The sequence below is a fragment of the Arvicola amphibius genome, chromosome 10 (genome assembly GCF_903992535.2).
Source record: "Arvicola amphibius chromosome 10, mArvAmp1.2, whole genome shotgun sequence".
Lineage (NCBI taxonomy): Eukaryota > Metazoa > Chordata > Mammalia > Rodentia > Cricetidae > Arvicola > Arvicola amphibius.
Window position 1 is genome coordinate 71,634,680 of NC_052056.1, and position 19,624 is coordinate 71,654,303.

Consider the following 19,624-nt stretch of genomic DNA (forward strand, 5'->3'; position numbering starts at 1 on the left):
TGAAGTGCTAAAATTAGAAAAGTTCTTATGTCACTGAAACCTTGGGCTCAGAGATCTGGGACATTTTTCTGCTTTGCTTTCCTTATAATAGCTCAGACCTTGTATCACCACAGAAAGGTATCCCAAACTTGAGAGGAAGGCCGTCACTTCCTTTTTAAATGTTTTGAAGAATTGTGTTTAAATACACCTAACAATATATTTATTCACACTGTTACAAAAGAAACAGCTCTACCTGCCTGTTCTTGCCTCCCTGTTCACCTACTGTTCTTACCAACTGGGTTACTTTAGACCAGTGGTTCTCAGCCTGTGGGTCGTGACCTGTTGGGGTCGATCCACTCTTCCAGAGGAGTCACGTGCCAAGTGTCCTGCATATCAGATATTCATAGCAGTAGAAAATTAGTTATGAAGAAGCAAGAGAACTAATCTTATGTTTGGGGTCACCACAGCATGAGGGTCGCAGTGTTAGGAAGGCTGAGAGCCACTGCTTTAGAAACTTGACATGAATGGGTCACATGGCTCTGTGTTCCTGTGGCTGGTTTATCTCAGTCCCCCAGTTCCCCCATCCCTTTGGGCTGTACTGCTGTGCCTTGGCTGTTTCTCATTTCTCAGTGATATTGCTGTGAATGTCAAATTACAAATGATCATGATTTTTATTTCTTTTTATATATATGCCCAGAAGTGGGATTGCTGGATTATATGGGATTCTATTTTTGTTAACGTAGCTCCTCTGGCCAGGCCGCGCTGTGGACTCACTCTCTGCCACCTGGCTACTAGCAAGTAGAAAGTGGAAGTAGAGTTAGCCTGTGGCTCGTTTGAGTCGGGATTTGTAAGCTGAGGAAAGAACCTTGAAAAGTTGGTTTCCATTCGTAAAAAGTGCAGGTGATGGCTCAGGAGAAGACAGAGTGTCTGTCCTAAGTGTTGAATGTGCTTTGTCTTCTAGAGCTGAGGAGGTTCCTCTGAAAATCTTGGCCCACAATGGCTTGGTTGGAAGACTGATTGGCAAAGAAGGCAGAAATCTGAAGAAAATTGAGCATGAGACGGGGACCAAGATAACCATCTCATCGTAAGTTACCCCTCAGACTAATTATGTGCGGGAGCAGCTGACTGAGCATTCCTGTCCTCTGCTTTTGTCCAGAGGGGAGACGCTCAGCCATGCCATAGTTTCTCTGAGCAGCCATGGAAATTGATTCACAGGTGGGCTCTAAAGTCCCCAGAGTGCTCACCAGCACCAGGGAGACTCTGGGCCACCCTAACACCATGAAAATCTTAAAATAAAAAATATGGTCAATTCTGTGGCACAAGCCTGTAATCCAGGTTTTCAGGAGAAGAGGCAGATGAGCCAAAAGTTCAAAGCAAGCCTTGGCTGCACAGTGAAGTCAAGGAGAGCCTTAGTGAGACCTTTCTCAAAATACAAAGTAAGACTTGGGGCTGGGGATATGGCTCAAAGGTAGAAGACTTTCCTAGCATGTGTAAGGCTGAGGTTCAATCCATAGTCTGTGCCCATAGATTTTATATATGTAATATTTATATACATACATACATATATATATATATATATATTATATATATATAATGAAAGTCACTAGTAAGACTTGAGATTAGATAGCAGGAGTCTATGCTGTAGTGTTAGGAGAAATCAAGTCTTTACTGGGATGTGCCTGTGGTCTGGAGTGTCATTCTTCCTGTCTTTTCCCCGTTGGCCAGCTTGCAGGATTTGAGCATCTATAACCCCGAGAGAACCATCACGGTGAAGGGAACCATTGACGCCTGTGCCAATGCTGAGATAGAGATCATGAAGAAACTGCGCGAGGCCTTTGAAAACGACATGCTGGCCGTTAATGTAAGCACCGAGTTCTTCCCTTTCTGCTGGTTTCCCCATAGCTAAGCCAGGACCCAAGCTCTGCAAAGATAGCTGTCCTTCAGCTGAGGAGCAAGTACCTTAGGGAAAAGGGAAGGGCTTCCGACTTCTTAGGATTAAAGATGTCAGTAAACTGTGAGAAACACGGATCGGTGTGAGCCGCTAAAATCCTACCTTCCAGACCGGAAAGTGGGGTGAAGTTCATGATCACGTGTGTTAGAAAAGGGAGAAGTCAAAGCTGGGCTACACATAGATGTGCAAAGTAGTGTGGGTCAACAGGGCTGGATGCTGCCGACAGGAGTAAAAGTTAGAGAGCCAGGAAAGTGTGTTCCCCTGTCTTCTAAACTTTGTATAATATTATTGTGTCTTCTCTCTCTTTAAAATTTCAAGTATATACTTTAGTCAGGCCTGGTGACCACACACCTTTAATCCCAGAACTGGAGAGACAGAGAGGCAGGTGGATGTCAGCCTGGTCTACATAACGAGTTCCAGGCCAGCTGGGGCTGCATAGTGTGACCCTGTCTCCATTATATATATAAATTGACTGGGCTGGAGGTTTGTCTCTGGTAATACGTGTGTTAGCATATATAAGGCTTAGAGTTAATTATTCAGGGTCAGAACATATGGCATCATGGGGTACAGAGACCTTGTCTGTCTAGGCTGCTTGGGGGCAGATCTGTCTGAAGCAAGCCTGTGGGAGGAAGGGAATGGCCTAACTCTGATTGGCATCTCTCGCTTGCTGGTGGACGCTCTTAGTTCTCCTAGTAAATGCTGTCACCCACTTGAGTGCTCTCTGGAACTTGAAGAAGACCTCACACTCTTCCTCTTTCTTATCTCTCACTTTATAACTGTTGAAATTATTTCTCTGTCAGCAAAGCCCAGACTCTCGATCTCAGAAGAGTAGTCTTTCCTTTGTCACTATGATTTTCTTAGAATGGAAAGGGTCCTTCGATCAGCCGTCATGGGCCACAATCCAGCCTTCCACGGTTATCAACCTCATTGACCTCTTGGCTTCATTTGACCCTTCCTCTACTTCCCATCCCACCCACGAACATTTCACAGGGGAATAAACATCTATCTGTGTTGCAGCCCCACCTCCCCCACAGCAGTGCTGCACGGTTCTTTCTCCACATACCACGCAGTGACTGGGCACCCTTGTGGCAGTCATCTGGCCATCTCAATCCTTGCTTGAGGACTCTTGATCTCTTTGCTAAGCATCTCTTCCTGTGAACACCCGGCTAGACTCAGAAGAGGTGTGGGTGTCCTGCGCATTGCTATTCAGAGCAGGTTACTTAGGTTACCTGCGTCAGATCCATGCTGTGAGACAAATCACAAAATCACCAGGGCTTGACAGACAGCGTGAGGACCCAGGTTTGCTGTTCTGTGTTCTTACGAAAAGGAGCATTTTCCAGGGTGACTTTACTCACAGAGAAACTGCCTCCAGGTTTAGGAAGCTAAGGAATGGGGCAGGCTGGGCACAGGCCAGCGTAGGGCTGGCCTCTCTCCACCTCCAACCCTGGTGAGCGTCCTAGATTGAAATGTGAAATAAGCAGTGAACTCGTGAAGCAGCTGACCCATCCTTGGGTAACTAGAAGAGACTGGTATTTGCTCTGGTTGAACAAATATTTATTATGTGCTAGTGTGTCAAGGTACTGCCTACAGCTCTAAGTAAAATGGCCACTGATCCGAGGAAGTGAGGCAGGAGCGAGGCACTGAGCCTTTGATTCTGTCCTGTGTCTTTGAGGAAATAGGAGTGTGAGGAGAGCCTAGAAAGGCCATGTCAACTGGGAGGGACGCCTGGGCAGGGGAACAAGGAGCAACAACAGGGCGCAGGGGTCCAGAGGAGAAAGGGCACAGGGTATTCAGGAAGCAGGATTTGCTGGGGTAGGAAAGCAGCTCGTGAAGGCATTGTTGGCCACCCAGGGGTGGCAGGGAACCTTGGGAGGAATGTCACAGTTAGGTTGACAGGTTGGGATCTGTTGTCTACACCCAGTCCAAGGTGAAGAAGTCCAGGTACCTGGGGGAGCTGACCGGGAAGCAGGGGTGCTACGCAGACAGTAGGTGAACCTGACCACTGCAAGCCTGGCCCCTCCGGCCTTCTCTCCCTCATCTTTTTTCTTCATTTCTGTTCCCAGCAACAAGCCAATCTAATCCCAGGGTTGAACCTCAGTGCACTTGGCATCTTTTCAACAGGACTGTCCGTGCTCCCTCCACCAGCAGGGCCCCGTGGAGGTCCCCCCAGTGTCCCCTACCACCACCCGTTCGCTGTAAGTAGCTCAGTGTCCCGAGGGTCACTCATGTGGGGCACCTCCAGGCAGTGCTGAGTGAAGGTAAAAGCTTTTATTTGCAGTCCTGTCTTCATGGTGGGAAGTGACACTGGCCCTGGCTCTGAGTGTGTGCACTCAAGCGTGGTAAGTGCCGTGCTGCAGAGAAAAGGAACTGCTCACCTATTCGCTAACTGGAGGTCCTTTTTTTTTTTTTTTTTTTTTTTTTAAGATTCATTTATTTATTATGTACACGGTGTTCTGCCTGCAGGCCAGAAGACCACCCCAGATCTCATTACAGATGGTTGTGAGCCACCATGGGGTTGGTGGGAATTGAACTCAGATCCTCTGAGAGAACAGTCAGTGCTCTTAAACTCTGAGCCATCTCTCTAGCCTCCCGAGGTCCATTTGATAAAAATAAAAGTTGTTGGTCTGACAGTGATGGAACACACCTTTAATCTCAGCACTCGGGAGGCTGAGGCAGTTCGAGGTCAGCCTAGTCTACAGGAGCAAGTTCCAGGACACTTAGGCGGGGCTCTACAGAGAAAACCTGTCCTTAAAAAGCAAAACACAAACAGAAAAAAGTTGTTATTTCAAACAATATTCGTGAGTACTTGTTATTTAATTCAAATGTTAAGGTACACAGTCCCACCTTTGTCCATAATTCAAGTATACTTTATTGAAAGGAATTTTTAAAAAGAAAATGCTAGCGTGTTCGCTTCTAAACTGCATGCTGTCTAATATGTAGCAGGCTCTCAGTAAGTATCGTTTGACTCGTAATTCGCAGCGAAAGAAATGTGAATGGTTTTTCTGCTTGTTGCCGTCACTCACAGCCGTTGTTCGAGATTAGTGTGTTATCAGATGGGGGCTGAAGACACCGACCACGCCACAGCTGTCTTCCCCCACCTTGTCTTCTCCAAGCACATGGCTTGTTTGTGTGTAAACTGTTTCAGTGGGGGAGAATCAGATGGGCTAGGGAACTCTTGTTCTACTCCCTGGTGTAGGCATGGCTAGTGGCTCCTGGGGGCCCCTGTGTTCACACCCTCAAAACAAGCATGGCCTGGCACCATGCTCACAGGCCCAGCACATCCTGACTGACTTGCAGGAGCTTCCTGGGTGTTTGGGAGCACTGTAGACCATCTCTTTGGTTCTGTCCAATTTCCTCTAAACTGAAGGAACGAGCTACCACTGGACTGCATGAGTGTCTATAATGGAGGGGTCGTGGCAGAAGCACGCGGGATGGGTGTGCTCACGTTCTTTATCTTTGCTGGGAGATGTGATAACCAACTGTTAAAAGGCACTTAAGACATCTCACTTCCTGCATAGGGAGCCCTACAGTGTCGGTCTGAAAGTTAAAGCCCTTGATAGCTGAAATTACAGTAGAAAATGGGTATTACTGCTTTCTCTTAGACCAAATTGGTGCAGGCTTTTTCAGCATAAAGGAATGTTTTCTTAGTCCGTGAATGGTGATGCATGCCTAGCCCTTGGGAGGCTGAGGGGGAGGACTCCAGAAGTTCCAGGCAGCCTGGTCTCTACATAGTGAGACCCTGTCTCAAAATGAAATAGATAAGTCAATACAAAGCAAACATGGGATGCTTTCTTTTGGGCTTTTGGCCTTTAATGTCTTGCTAAGGAAAAAGCCCCTTCATTCAAGATTGTAAAAAATGTTTTCCTTATACTAATTTTCAGTTGTTGCTTTTTCTGGGGGATGTTTATATTGTATTTTGCAGAGAATTGATCTTGATCTAACTTTATTATTTTTCCAAGTGAATAGCCAGTTTCCCAAAGGAAGTTATTGAGTAATCGGCTGTTTTATCAGTCAGCTTGAAATCCAGCTCTGTACTTTGTTATGCTGTTGATTCTTTGAGACAGGGTCTCCTATAGCCCGGGCTGGCCTCCCGCTAACTCTGTGATTGAGGGTGGCTTTGAGCCGCCGATCCTCCTGCCCCCTCAAGGGTGAGTGTGCCACCTTGCCCACTTCCAGCTGTCCCTCAGCCTACCTCATCATATTTCTGCACTTCGTCCCTTTCCACTGAACTCTGTGTCTGTGCAGAAGTCACTAGTGTTCTATGACATCTGACAGTTTCAACAGAAAGCTTGCTTTTGCCTTTGTGTTTTTCCGCAAAGAATGAGTTGGAAAGATGGCAGCTTTTATTGTTTGACAAAATAGAAAATATACTGTTTTTTTTTTCCCTTTTAGATATGCTAAATCCTACTCATAAAACCTCTTGACCTGGCAACTTTGTTTGGAAAAAAGATAACTTTTTCCTATTTCTTTTGAAAGTTTCTGACTTGGCTTTGTTAGTTTGTAGTTGTCTATCAAAGTGTCCATTTCAGTGCTGGGCTGGAGCTCAGTGGACGATGCTTGTCTGTCACATGCAGGGCTGTGGGTTTTCCTCCAGCACAAGGGGGAAATCCACTTTATCTCTGTTTTAAATACAGCACCTTAAAGTCGTGCATAGCAGATCGCTTCCTTTTTTAAATGGCCAACCTTGTGGTCTTTTGTCTCTTTTGTTTTATGTTATATGTTATATGTTATATGTTTGTGTTCTTGTTTTGTTTTTTATGTTTTTCAAGACAGGGTTTCTCTTTGTAGCCTTGGCCGTCCTGGAACTGACTTTGTAGACCAGGCTAGCCTTGAACTCTCAGAGATCTGCCTCCCAAAGTGCTGGGATTAAAGCACCACCACCGCCCGACTCTTTCTTAATCTCTTAATAAGATTTGCAGAGTTTCCCTCTTCCACTTTCTACTCATCTATTGACTGGCGACATTTCCCTGCAGTGTGGGCTGGCCTCAACTCTGTGCTTCTGCTTTGCTACCTGACCTCTCAGTGCCCTCATGACAGGCATGTGACAGCACACGTTGTTTATGCGGTGCTGGGGAACTACCCAGGCTTTGTTACGCTCCACAGGTACTTACAGTGGAACACACGTCTAATCTGCTAAGGAGATACGTGATGCATGATTAATAAAAACTCAGAGAGAAACTGGGGTTCAACCTAAAGATCAGAAAAGCAAAACAACCAGCCACTGGCTCTTACACAATCCCAATCAGAAATGGAGATCCTGCCTCCAAAAATCTCAGAATGAGACTGTGTCTGAGAGCTGTCTCTTCCCATTTGCTATTCCTCTGTAGGGCTGGGATTAAAGGCATGCACCGTTTCTATGGCAACTAATATGGCTACTGGGTTTAAAGGTATGTGTTACCACTGCCTGGTCTGTAAGGCTGACCAGTGGGGCTGTTTTACTCTCTGATCTTCAGGCAAGCTTTATTTATTTATTAAAATGCAAATGAAACGCCACCACAGATAAGGGATTCCATTTGTTATTGTGCTGCCTCCTGCTTTCTGGGAGCTCACTTTTTTTCTGAACTTGTTCACCCGGCCTGTTGATTAGCCTTGCTCCCTCCTCTCTCCCCACTGACTTATACATGCCTAATGAGATGTAATTGTACTTTCATGTATTTAGTAAACTCGAGAGGATATATTAATGAGTCCTTAGAGAAGTTTATTGATCTGCTGGAGCACGTGAAGGGACCGGTCCTGCAGACCCAAAGCTACAGGATTTCCACAACACAGGGAAACAGGATCTTCAGGTTGAACCCCAGTTTCTGTCTCTTGAGTTTTTATTAATTGTGCTACACTCTTCCCCAAGTTGTCCCAAGAGAACCCAGAGTGGATAAGTGCTGGGGATAGCAACATTTCGACAGTCTGGGACAGAATACTAAACCTTCCTAGCCTTGGAACCTGTCCAAGTTCTTCCTTGCCTGTCCTGGCCCCACTCTCGCTTTTCAGCCGGGGATGAGTCTGTCGTCACATCAGAGCTATTGAACCCCTTGAGGATAATACATAAGCCTGGCCTGGGCTGCCCATACGCCTTCCTCCCTGCTCATACTGAGGGTCTCTGGTTTCTCCTGATTCAAGGGTCAGCCATCTCTGAGCTGTACCCTGGACTCTGCAGTTCTTCCAGCAGAGTGGGTGAACTGATGGTGACTCCTGCCAGTTTTCACAGTGTCTGCTGCCCACTAGCAGAGTCAGACTAGGCTAAGACCTCCTGCCACTGTCCCCTTGTGGGGCACACCTAGCTGTCACCTTCATAAAAACACCGTCTCGCCCCCATGCACTCTTACTGTGCTAAGGTTTTTAATTTTATATTTTACACACACACACACACACACACACACACACACACACACACACACACACACACAACACACATCCCTCATACAAGGTTTGGGCCAGTGAGCCAAGTGTTAAGAGGAAGTTGCTTACCGATGGGCAGATGCATTCTAATCACTAGAGGAAACAGAATTTGAAAATCCCATTCCACTGGATGCTGTCAACTCCACCCTAGCATGGGGAGATGGAAAAGAGAAAGGCCACCATAGACACCTGCTCATTGTAGTAATCACGTATTTACACTTCTAAAACAGCCCATATTCTTTGGCTCCCAGGTGTACTTGAGGTCAGTCCCCATCTCCACCAGGGATGATCTCAACCACCTGCTTTCTCCTGTGTCCTTCAGAATGCCTTTGTAGTCACCATGCTAACCTAAGGTGTTCAAAGAGACCAACCATCCTGGCCTGACTTCCCAAGAACCCTGCTACTCAGCATACTTCTTGCCCAGGGTCTCGTGTGAGTCTCACAGTTGTTGCCCCTGGGCTGCTCACGCATTCCATCTTTGTGGCCACTGTCTTAAAACTCCTTTGAAGTTATTTTTTGCATTTGCCTCACAAATAGACCATAAGTCCCCTCGTGTCCCTCTCTCCTAGAGTAAGGTCACCCACACGGTGGGTACTCGAAAGCTTTTGAGCAAGTGAATGGATGGCCAGACACAGTCAGATACAGGCAGTTGAGCCAGGGGGAGGGGACTCAGAAAGCTATGAAAAATGGTTCCATTTGTAAAAGAGCTAGAGATTCAGGCTATGAAAAATGGTCCCATTTGTAAAAGAGCTAGAGATTCAGGCTTGTGTAGGTCTGAGTCTCAGCTAGAAATGACTTCTTGGCTGCTGAATTCAGAATTCTTTTCTTCTAGCAACCCTGCGGCTCCGACTTGGGGATAAAAGGAATCTGTCTTCATTATCGTTTTACAGCTAATTTAACAACCTCTCCTTTATCCCAGGGTGGGACTGACATGGGCAGCGTTCATGTTAGGACCCTGAACACTTGGAATACAAGCAGCGCTCTAGATCCGTTCTTGGCCTTGCATGGGCGCTAGAATCACAATTTACAGGAATTGCGTTTACCATGAGAGCTGAAGGAATAGTGCTTGGGGCCAGAAGCAGGCAGAGGCCCCATTTCCCCTATTTAGAGCCTTGAGTGAAAAGCTCAGGAATTGGCTCCCCTCTACCAGCCCCACCCCAGAATAGAACCTGCACAGAGAAAGGGCTGAAGTCCACCTGCTTCCCAGAGAGCCTTCAGAAAGAGGCAGTTCCCTCTTTACCCACCTTTAATCCCAGCACTCGGGAGGCAGAGGCAGGCGGATCTCTGTGAGTTCGAGACCAGCCTGGTCTACAAGAGCTAGTTCCAGGACAGGCTCCAAAGCCACAGAGAAACCCTGTCTCGAAAAAACAAAAAAAAAAAAAAAAAAAAAAAAAAAAAAAAAACGTTGAAGCTTCCCTGAGACCCTGGTCTTGTGGCACCCTCTTGTGGCCAGAGGCATCACTGCAGCCTCTTCAGTTGTACCAGGGCGTGAGCCCTGAAGCTGCAGGTGTGTGGCCCTACCCTAGGGCCTGGGAAGCCCTGCAGGGTGCTCATAACTCGGTCTTTTCTCTCCAAGCTCAAAAGAACAGTTGTTTCTGTTGGTAAGGAATCGTGAGTGAGTCTTATCTGGAGCTGAGTCTAGCTGGAGACTGGGACAGTGGAAGACATGTACATCTCCCTATGTCAGGCAGGGCTGTGTGCCTAGATGCTCCGTACCTGTTACCATCATGCTGGTGGTGACAGTGAGAGTGCTGTTTAATTATTATGTGGCCGCATGTAAGACATAGTTAATGCAGCTTTGCTCACTTAGTAAGGGTGTGTGAACTTGGACCACTATGAGGTTTACGAATTTATAAGTAGATATAAAATATCATAGTCCCTGCTATACCGTAGGTATTCAACTAAAAAGTAGCTACTGTTTCAGCTTTGATTTTCTTTTTTTTTTTTTTGATTTTCGATTTTTTCCATAGCTAACTCTGCTTCATGAGTGCACATCTGCCCTCCCGCTCCTCCCCTCCCCACATCTGCCCTCCCGCTCCTCCCCTCCCCACATCTGCCCTCCCGCTCCTCCCCTCCCCACATCTGCCCTCCCTCTCCTCCCCTCCCCACATCTGCCCTCCCGCTCCTCTCCCCGCATCTGCAGACAATTCCTTTATCTGTCTGGTTCCTTTCTCTTACCTTCACTTTCAGTTTCTCCAAACTGAGTTTCTATCCCTTCTGATCTCTGATGCAGCTAACTCTGTCTTACTGGGATCACATTTCACTTGTTCTGAATAATTCTTGGCTTTTGTCCCCAGTGATCTCTGTTGTTTGTAATGCCCAACTTGTAATTCTCCCATAATCTAGGAGCCGCTAGCCCTGTCTGCACCAAGAGGTGGGTCGGAGCAGTGAGAGCTTGGGTAGGCCGAACTAGAGAGAGCAAGGCTTGTCTTAGAAGCTGCATCCCCAGGGCCTGTTGCAACCAGGTGACACTTTGCCAAGGGTTCAGAGATTAGGAACACAGAGGGGTCGGTACACAGTGTAGATGTGACAGTGTTGCTGGCTCGCAGAGCATGTGTACTGCCGACTCACTGACTGCCTCGTTTGTATGCAGACCCACTCCGGATACTTCTCCAGCCTGTACCCTCACCACCATTTCGGCCCATTCCCACATCATCACTCCGTAAGTGCCCCTCGCATGTGCCCCAGCCACCCTTCTTCCTGCTTCATGGCCCGGCCCCAAGTAGCCCCTGATGAACAGGCCTGTGAATGGTCACAGTATTCTCTGATGTGGCTCTAGACTGTCTCAGGAGTGATGCAGCAAGCCACCCTGCTTCACACTCAGTGGAGAGCCTCTTAGGTAATCCTAAGTACTGCGAGAGGGAGGTGGGAGGATTGAGAGTTTGAGGTCAGCCTGGGCTGTGTAGTGACTTTCATTCCAGACCAAGCTACATAGAGAGTAAAGTCCTAACTTAAAGAACAAAGAGCCTAGAGCTATGGCTCAGTCATTGAGAGCGCACACTGCTCTAATGGGGCTGGAGTTCCCAGCACCCACTCCAGATGGCTCACAGTCACTGGTAACTCCAGCTCCAGGGGATCCAGTGTCTCCAGCTTTTGTAGGCACCTGTGCTTATGTAGACACACAAGCGCGCGCGCGCGCGCACACACACACACACACACACACACACACACACACACACTTTTTAAAAGTATATTAAAAACACAATAGAAAGAAAACCAGTTAGGAAGTATTACTAAGCTAAAGAAAAGTTTGCAGTAGGCAGGGGATGTGGTTCCATTGACAAAGTACTTGTCATCCAAGCATGAGGACCCAAGTTCAAATCCTAAGTACCCACATAAAAGCCAGGTGTGGTGTGGTGCTCCTTGTGCTGAGGAAGTAGTGGCAGGATCCCTGGATCTTACTGGCCAGGTAGTCTAGCTAGATCAGTGAGCCCAGCTTCCATGGGATACTCTGTCAAAACTAAGGTAGAGAGTGGCTGAGAAAGATACCAGTGTCAGCCTCTGGCCTCCAACATGTATGTATACACATGAACATGTGCATAGGCTTACACCACACCAGACTTTTTTTTTTCCTCATTTTGCTGGAATTCTTAAAAGTCTAATAACTGAAGACACATCATTCCCATAAGAACCATTGGCAGCCTGGCACAGGAGCCTCTGTCTTTCCTCAGGGTTCCCAGGGAGAGGTGGCTTGCCCACCTCCCTCACGGGGCCTTAGCACAGCAGGGTGAATCTCCTTATGAAATGGTAGTCCTAGTGCTGGGACAGACTGGACAGCTTTCTCTGCCCATGGCCAGGTTGTTTAATAAATTTTTACTGTTTCATGTATTACTATATATATATGCAGGCTGGAACGTGCCACGGCACCATGTGGAGGTCAGGCCAGCTTGTCTCCTTCCACAGCAGGTTTCAGGGGTTAAGCTTGGGTCATCAGGCTTGCATGATAAGCACTGTTTAATCCACCACACCGTCACAGAATAACCATTTTGGTTCTTGGATGAAGGCACAGGAAACATGAGTATCAAATCTGTGTATGTCAGAGAACCCAGGAAAGGGCTGATGCATGTGCCCAGCAAACACGGTTGCTCAGAGGTGCTTGTGGGCTCATGCTGTCCAGCTTGGGTTCATATATAGAGTACCAGGCCACACAAACGTGCCGTGTTGGCCGTCTCTGGCCATCTCCCTGGGTGGTGAGGCCTTCCCGTTCTGGTACTCTCAGGGTTACTTGGCTGGGCCATGAGGTGCCAGGTTAGAGGGACAGTTGTATACGTGTTCTTTTCTAGTACCCAGAGCAGGAGACTGTGAATCTCTTCATCCCAACCCAGGCTGTGGGTGCTATCATCGGGAAAAAGGGGGCGCACATCAAACAGCTGGCTCGATTTGCTGGAGCCTCCATCAAGGTAAGATTCTTGCCACCAGCTGCCTGACCCCATGGTCCTCCTTGTCCGTGCCAGACAATTCCTACAACCCCCCCGCCCCAGACAGAATCTGCTCCCGTTCTTCATCTTAGTCCTTTCCTTTCAACCAAACAACTAAGTTAGAAGAAAGCTACGAGTAATGACCAAACCGTGTCCTCCGGGGATTGGCATTGTCGCTCTTCCCAAGAAGATAAAAGAAGGCTGAAGATTTATCCCAAGCTGAGGGGGTGTGCTTGAGTGGAATGAGCATTTGTGCTTAGCACTCAGCACATCCGAGCTGCTGTTAGTCCGTGCTTCAAGGACTTACAGACTATGAGAAAAGAAATGGGAGGAAGAGCTTTCTGGAAAGTGCTGATAAAATCATAAACAGACGGGGCTGATAGCGTCACCTGTTAAAGAGACTAGGACTGAGCAGAAGGCTAGGGAAATCCTCTTGGTTTGTAAAACTGATGTGTGCAGAAGTGGCTGCAGTTAGTCCCAGATTTTGCCTCCTTTGTTGTCAGGGATAGTTTGCCGTGGGCCTGCCTCAAGCCCAGCTGTCAGCTCTGCCGAGATGCTGCAAACCCCATGGAACACTTCCCATTGCTATGGAAAATAATTCACTACTATAAGACAACCCAGAATTATGAAAACAAGTTTTCATGACCTGGAGAGAAAGAATACTTACACTTTCTCCCCGAGAGCTGGAGTTTCTCCCACAGAAAGCATGACAGGGAAAACAAAAAACAAAAAAATCTTTCTGAATTGTGCAGATTGAGAACTGCGGTGCCACCGGAGAAGAGTCGCACCTTGCTGGACTCTCAGACTGCATCTGTCTTCGCAGTTAGAGACTCACATTCGAACTGGGTGAAGCCTAGACCAGGGTGGCTGCCATGTGGGCGTGGAGTCCGCTCTGCCCAGTGGCTTGACACAGGCCGCATCCTGGCCCAGATGATGGAGAAGGCGAGGGTGAGAACAGGCTGGCTGCACCCAGATCTTTGCTGGTGCTCAGTGCTGTGGTCTGGGATGCTGAAGGACCACAGTGAGACAGTTTGGACTAAAGAGCTTTGCGGGGCTCCTTCACCCCTGCCCCACTTTATTGGGGAAAGTGAGCCGTGGAGAGAATAGGGACTAAACGAAGCCTCAGCCAGCCTAGCTCCTGGATAGATTAAATCCCATTGACTCCTAGAGTCCTAAGCATCTCCTATGGCTGAGACTACAGCAGTAATTTCCCCACCCGCTAATGCTTGTGAGAAATGGAGCCCAGGAAGTCGGACTGTCCACCCAAGGCCACAAAACTAGCGTGTGATTGTCCTGTTTCTGCTCCGTGACTGCCTCCTCCCATAGCAACCCTACTGATCATTCCCAGTTAGCGCCTTCAGGGAAATGCCGAGGGGCGGGAGGAGTTCAGGTGACTAGTCCATTAGACGTCACTCACAGCATTCTCAGTTAATGACTTAGTGCTGGCGTTGGATCTTGAAGTTGACAGGGCTTCCTGCCACCTGCTGCAAGACCAGCCCATCCCACCCTCCATCCCCTGGACAGACTATGACTGCCACCAAGAAATAACATCATGGGGAGTCTTCAGAGGTCTTGATAAAGGGGTCCCTCTTTCTAGATCAGTGAAGGTGCCAACATGCTTTGGATCAGTGTTCCCAAGAAAGCTAGCACACGGCGCTGGACCCTGAGGTCCTGGGGGAGACCCTTGCTTACAGCCTAGATGGGTGAAAGCAGAATCATTCCTCTGAGTGGAGGCCTCTGAGCTTTGGAGACAGTATGCTCACAAAGCAGTGGAAAGGAACCTCCCTGAGCCCTGGATTCCTTCTCCTGAGCGGCCCTGTAACAGACTATGTTCTTCCTCTTCTTCCATTTGTTTACTTGCTTGCTTGAGAGACGTGGTCTCATAGCCTCGGCTACCTGCAAGCTTCCCAATGGAGCCCGTAATGGCCTTGAGGTCCTGATTCTCCTGCTTTCGTCTCGGGAGTGTGGTTTGCGGCTGTTCTCGCTGTGCTAGGCTGTGCAAATGCTCTGAGGAGCTGAGAGTTGAGAACCGTGTCGGGCCTCGCACGGTGTGTGGTGTGCTTGCCTGTAGCTCCTGGCTCACCCTTAGGTTCCCGATGCACTTTGCTTTCTTTTTACTTTGAATTACATTTAATTTTACAATGATCTGATGATTGAGTTTTAGCTTACTTGTTTTTGAGAGGAGAGTCTTGTGTCTGTGTTGTCCAGCTAACCTCCAACATCTAGTCTCAAATGATCCTGTCATCTTGGCTCCTCGGTAGTTGGAACTACTGACATGAACTGCCAGGTCCACTAGATTTTGTTGTCTCCTCTCCTCCTTCCTCTTCTCCTTTAAAGATTTTTTTAAGTAAGTCAGAATGTGCTGGGAGGAAAATGTAATGAACATAATAATATAAAAATGTCTTAGTCAATGCTCTACCGATGTGCCACTCCCTAAGTGTTCAGATATGAACCTCTGGGGGCCATTCTTACTCAGACCACCACATTCCACTCCCTGCCCCCTATAGACTTGTAGCTATATCATAATGCAAAAAGATGCATTCAGTCCAACTTCAAAAGTCCCCATAGTCTATCACAGCGTCAACACTGTATAACACTCCAAAGACTCACGGCAGTCTCTTAACTGTAATCCCCTATAAAACCAAAATCAAAAGCAGATCACATACTTCACACTCCGGTGATGCAGCAAAGGGGGGAAATACCGGACCAAAGCAAACTGGGCAAACCCGAACTCTGCATCTCCACGTCTGATGTCAACGTAGCTCTCCTCTGGCATCCCTAACATCTTGGAGGATTCCAAGGTGATCCCAGGCTTCACCTGCACAGCTTCGTGCAGTGGCCTGTCTGGGCCCTGGCACATGCCTGGTCTCTGTAACTTTTGTTAGTCACAGAGGGAAATTTCCCAACACCTGTCTTGTATCCTTGACGCTAAAGCCAGAATCACGTGACTGAAGCTGCCGCTCCTTAAGCATTCAAATATACGAACCTACGGCAGACCGTTCTTAGACCACCACAGACCTCCAACCAAATTATTGGTGAGGTCCTTGTTTGTATTCTCACAAGATTAAAAGCTAGTTGGCTCGTCCTCCTGTGCTCCACTGATGAGTGGGGACGTGCACAAGAAGGGTTTGCAGAGCCATGACTGGAACCAAGGAAACATGATCACTCAATGACAGCCATACCTGCTCTGCCTCCTTGTCACTTACGGCTGGTTCCTCTGTGAACTGAGTGTTAGAGCCAGGCTCACCTTTCCTGCACTCTACTGGTGGACAGCATTGTGCACCAACCCTCCTTCCCTCTAGACCTAGGGGTTGGCAGAGGCAAGTTGCTGAGGGGGCTCACGCAGGGACAGGCAGTAACGACTGACCTGCCCTGGGTAGCCAAAGACCCATATTTGATACTGAGGATTAAGGTCATGCCTTCCTAAGACTCAGGGCAGAAGTGGCACTGTGTCAGACAGAGTATGGAGCTCGAAGGCGGAAGCCTTGTCCATCAGCTGGTGTGAGTATGCTCTTAGACAAGCAGGGGGGCTCGGCCTCAGCGTGTTCCTTTTCTCGAACTGCAGATAGCTCCGGCGGAAGGTCCGGATGTCAGTGAAAGGATGGTCATCATCACCGGGCCACCTGAAGCCCAGTTCAAGGTCAGTGCCAAAGACCATGCCGGCCCTGCAGGCTCTGGGTGCAGGGCAGGCAGTGCAGAGGTGTTGAGGTTCACCTGTGGCAGCCTCGTGTCCATCTCCGCTCCAGGTCCTTATTGCTCCTCTGTGCTCTGCCTTCTGTCCACAGAGAGGTGGGTCGTCTGTAGGTGCCCAGTCGGGATGCTAGTACCTCCAGCATGTCTCTGACTGGGTCGCTTGGGTCCTCCTCAGCCGTGGGTGTTAACATGGATGCTGAGGAGAAGCTTTTTGTAGTGGATGCTCTGGCAGCCTGTAAGGGAATTCTGGCAGCACTAGAGAGTTCTTCTGTGGGGGACATTGCTTTGTTTCTGATGTTGTTCCTCTAGGAACATTAAAACTTGAATTTCAAGAAGTTGGAAACGTGTATTAATTTATAAGAGTTCAACCCTTAATAATTAAAATCATAAGGAACCAGAAGCCTTCAGCTAGAAAATGAACAGACAAACGTGGAATACCCACACAAGGAAATATTATTTTGACACAAAAAAGAATGATTTACCCAATGCATATTACCAAGGGATGAACCTGGAGAAACAAGAGCTTGTAGGCCATGGTTCCAGGGTATCCAGTAGCAAACCACAGAGAAAGCCGGTAAACTGGCGGTTGCTGGAGAAGGGCAGTAGGAAGGGGTGGCAGCTAGCTGCTGATTGATAGGCCAGTCCTGGGAATTGAGCCCAGGGCCTCACAACCACAGCGTAGGGGGCAGCAAACTCTCAGCCGCTGAGCCACATTCCTAGCCCTCTTCCAGTTCTTTAAAAATTTTTGATACAGGGTCTCCCTAAATTGCTCAGGTCGGCCTTAACCTGCAATTCTTTTCTTCAGCCTCCTGAGAAACTGGGTATTACAGGCTTGTGCCACCAATGGGTAATGGGGAAGATCCAGAATATTCTGTGCCACCAATGGATAATGGGGAGGATCCAGAATATTCTGGATGGTGGTGATGGGCCCACACGTATTGACTGCCAAGTACAATACAGAAGTAATGACTTCACTAGCATGTGCAAGGCCAGCAAAACAAACAAACAAAAACCAGCGGCATGTTTAGACTCAGCAAATGCTGTCACCATCTGCTTACCTCTGATTCGATGACCAGAGAACCGCGCAGACAGTGGAGGGGAGTTTAGAATGCCTTAAACAAATTCAGCCAACCGAATGTTTATAGGCGCTGGGGATATGGAAATAAGGATGCAGTCTTAGTGGTTCGCCAGTTGCCCCCAGCCAAGACACGCATTCCCTAGAGGGAGCAATCGCATGCAAACCAAGAGGCTTGGCAGTGTGTCCAGATTCCGGTAGAGTGAGGTTGTTCAGCGCTGAGTGGCTGTGCAGCTGCCCGGTACCTGGAGGAGAGACTGCACATTCCGTCACTGAGACTCCTGGTTCCTGCACAGCCCCCACAAAGCAGTGTGGCCGGCAGCTAGTTCTCAGTCTTACCAGTCATCTTGTTCTCAGGCTCAGGGACGGATCTTTGGGAAGCTGAAAGAAGAAAATTTCTTTAATCCCAAAGAAGAGGTGAAGCTGGAAGCCCACATCCGAGTTCCCTCGTCGACAGCTGGCCGGGTGATCGGCAAAGGGGGAAAAACCGTAAGTCAGCTCCTCTCTCGAGTCCCTTCGCCTGGATGGGTTCCCTGCCCGGGCCAGGCCTGATGGCCCTCAGATCCTCATGAGCTCTTCTGCGTGAGGGCCTTAGGATGACACACTTAGGTTCTGACACGGGCGCGATGAGTGGGGCGTGGGGGTTCCAAGGACAGAGATGTCATCAGCAGGGCCTAATCCCATGGTGCCACACCTATTCTATTCCCGAGTGCTATGCCACCCAGCCCTGTTTTTATCTGAAAGACAAGAAGGCCATCTTCTGCTCCCCCTCCCTCCCCTCACATCCACATGTAGCAGACAGAACCCATTTGAAGCCACTCTCTACCTGGTTTCCAAGTTCCGAGACTGTAACTCTGCCCTGTGCTCTCTCCTGAGAGCCGTCTCCAGGAGCCCTCTCTCTCTCCCGTTTTCTGGTTCTTTCTCAAGTCTGGCCGTCTACTCTAGGGGAGTTGGCTCAGCAATAGGATGAGAATTTTTTATTTTTATTTATTTTTGCTTTTTGAGATAGGGTTTCTCTGTGTAGCTTTGGAGCCTGCCCTGGAACTTGCTCTTTAGACCAGGCTGGCCTTAAACTCACAGAGATCCACCTGCCTCTGCCTCCCTGTTGGGATTAAAGGTGTGTGCCACCACCACCCGGCTTCTGCACTCTGATCTTCAGGCAAGCTTTATTTGTTAAAACACAAATAAAATATCACTATAGAAAGAAGATTCAGCCTCCCGTTACCCCGCATCCTTGGAGTGTCTCCCTCCACAGCCCACGTATTGGCTTTATTGGGATGTGGGGTGCGCTTGACCTCGCTCAGTTTTCTGCCTTTCCAGGTAAATGAGCTGCAGAACTTGACAAGTGCAGAAGTTATCGTGCCTCGTGACCAAACGCCAGATGAAAATGCGGAAGTGATCGTCAGAATTATCGGGCATTTTTTTGCTAGCCAGGTACTATTCTGTGAGGGCCTGCCTCCTGCACGCTCTCTGCTAGTTCACATACTGTATCTGTGTCAAGTGGCCATAGACCTGAGCCCCTGACCTCAGGGACTGGAAACTGTTGGTGCAAGGCTCCTGGCATGCTAGGGTTGGGAATTTAGCATCCCTTTGCCCTCCCAGCCTTCCTCCGAGGAGCCACACGTCCAGCAGGTCCCCAGTAGGGCAAGCAGGTGGCCAGGTTTCATTGCGGAAGGTTAACTGCTCACAGCGGGGGCCCTAGTGTTCTGTCTTCCTCCCCCACCTCCTTAGAAGACCCCATCACTGTTGCCCTGCACTCAGAGAAGCCAGCCCTGCAGTGACATGTGACCTGGTTGTCTCTCGATGCCTTTTGCTGGGTGGGTTTTAGAGAGGGGGCAACAGTGATCCTCATGTAAGCGAGGAAGAAGGGCAGTCTGGTCTCCCGCTTGATCTGACTCTCAGTTGCTCTCCTGTGGCCTGGGGAGCTGTGGCTCAGGGTCAGAACTCCAGCTCTTGGGGCTTTGGCAGGGCTCTAGTCTCTCTGCTGATCTTTCTAGTGCTCTGGGAAAGGGAGGGGCACAGCAGAGCTCAGGTGTGAGGGGAAGCTGCTAGTTCCTCCCCCCCCACACACACACCCCTTTGCACCCAGTAGCCTTGGTGAGGAATACTTCCCCT

The 19,624-nt window shown here is 48.6% G+C and overlaps 1 protein-coding gene across 5 annotated transcripts in view; it reads left to right on the forward strand.

Moving 5' to 3' along the window:
• Positions 1-19,624, forward strand: part of Igf2bp2 (insulin like growth factor 2 mRNA binding protein 2) — a 109,311-nt gene that overhangs the window by 87,699 nt on the left and 1,988 nt on the right. For 2 of the 5 annotated variants that reach the window (XM_038345437.1, XM_038345436.1), the window contains exons 8-15: positions 941-1,063; positions 1,705-1,840; positions 3,994-4,125; positions 10,917-10,985; positions 12,607-12,723; positions 16,307-16,381; positions 17,867-17,998; positions 18,830-18,943. In XM_038345437.1, the coding sequence (XP_038201365.1) occupies positions 941-1,063; positions 1,705-1,840; positions 3,994-4,125; positions 10,917-10,985; positions 12,607-12,723; positions 16,307-16,381; positions 17,867-17,998; positions 18,830-18,943 (898 nt within the window). Of the gene's footprint in view, positions 1-940; positions 1,064-1,704; positions 1,841-3,993; positions 4,138-10,916; positions 10,986-12,606; positions 12,724-16,306; positions 16,382-17,866; positions 17,999-18,829; positions 18,944-19,624 lie in introns of all 5 variants that reach the window. The other 3 variants (XM_038345438.1, XM_038345440.1, XM_038345439.1) reach the window with 2 other exon arrangements.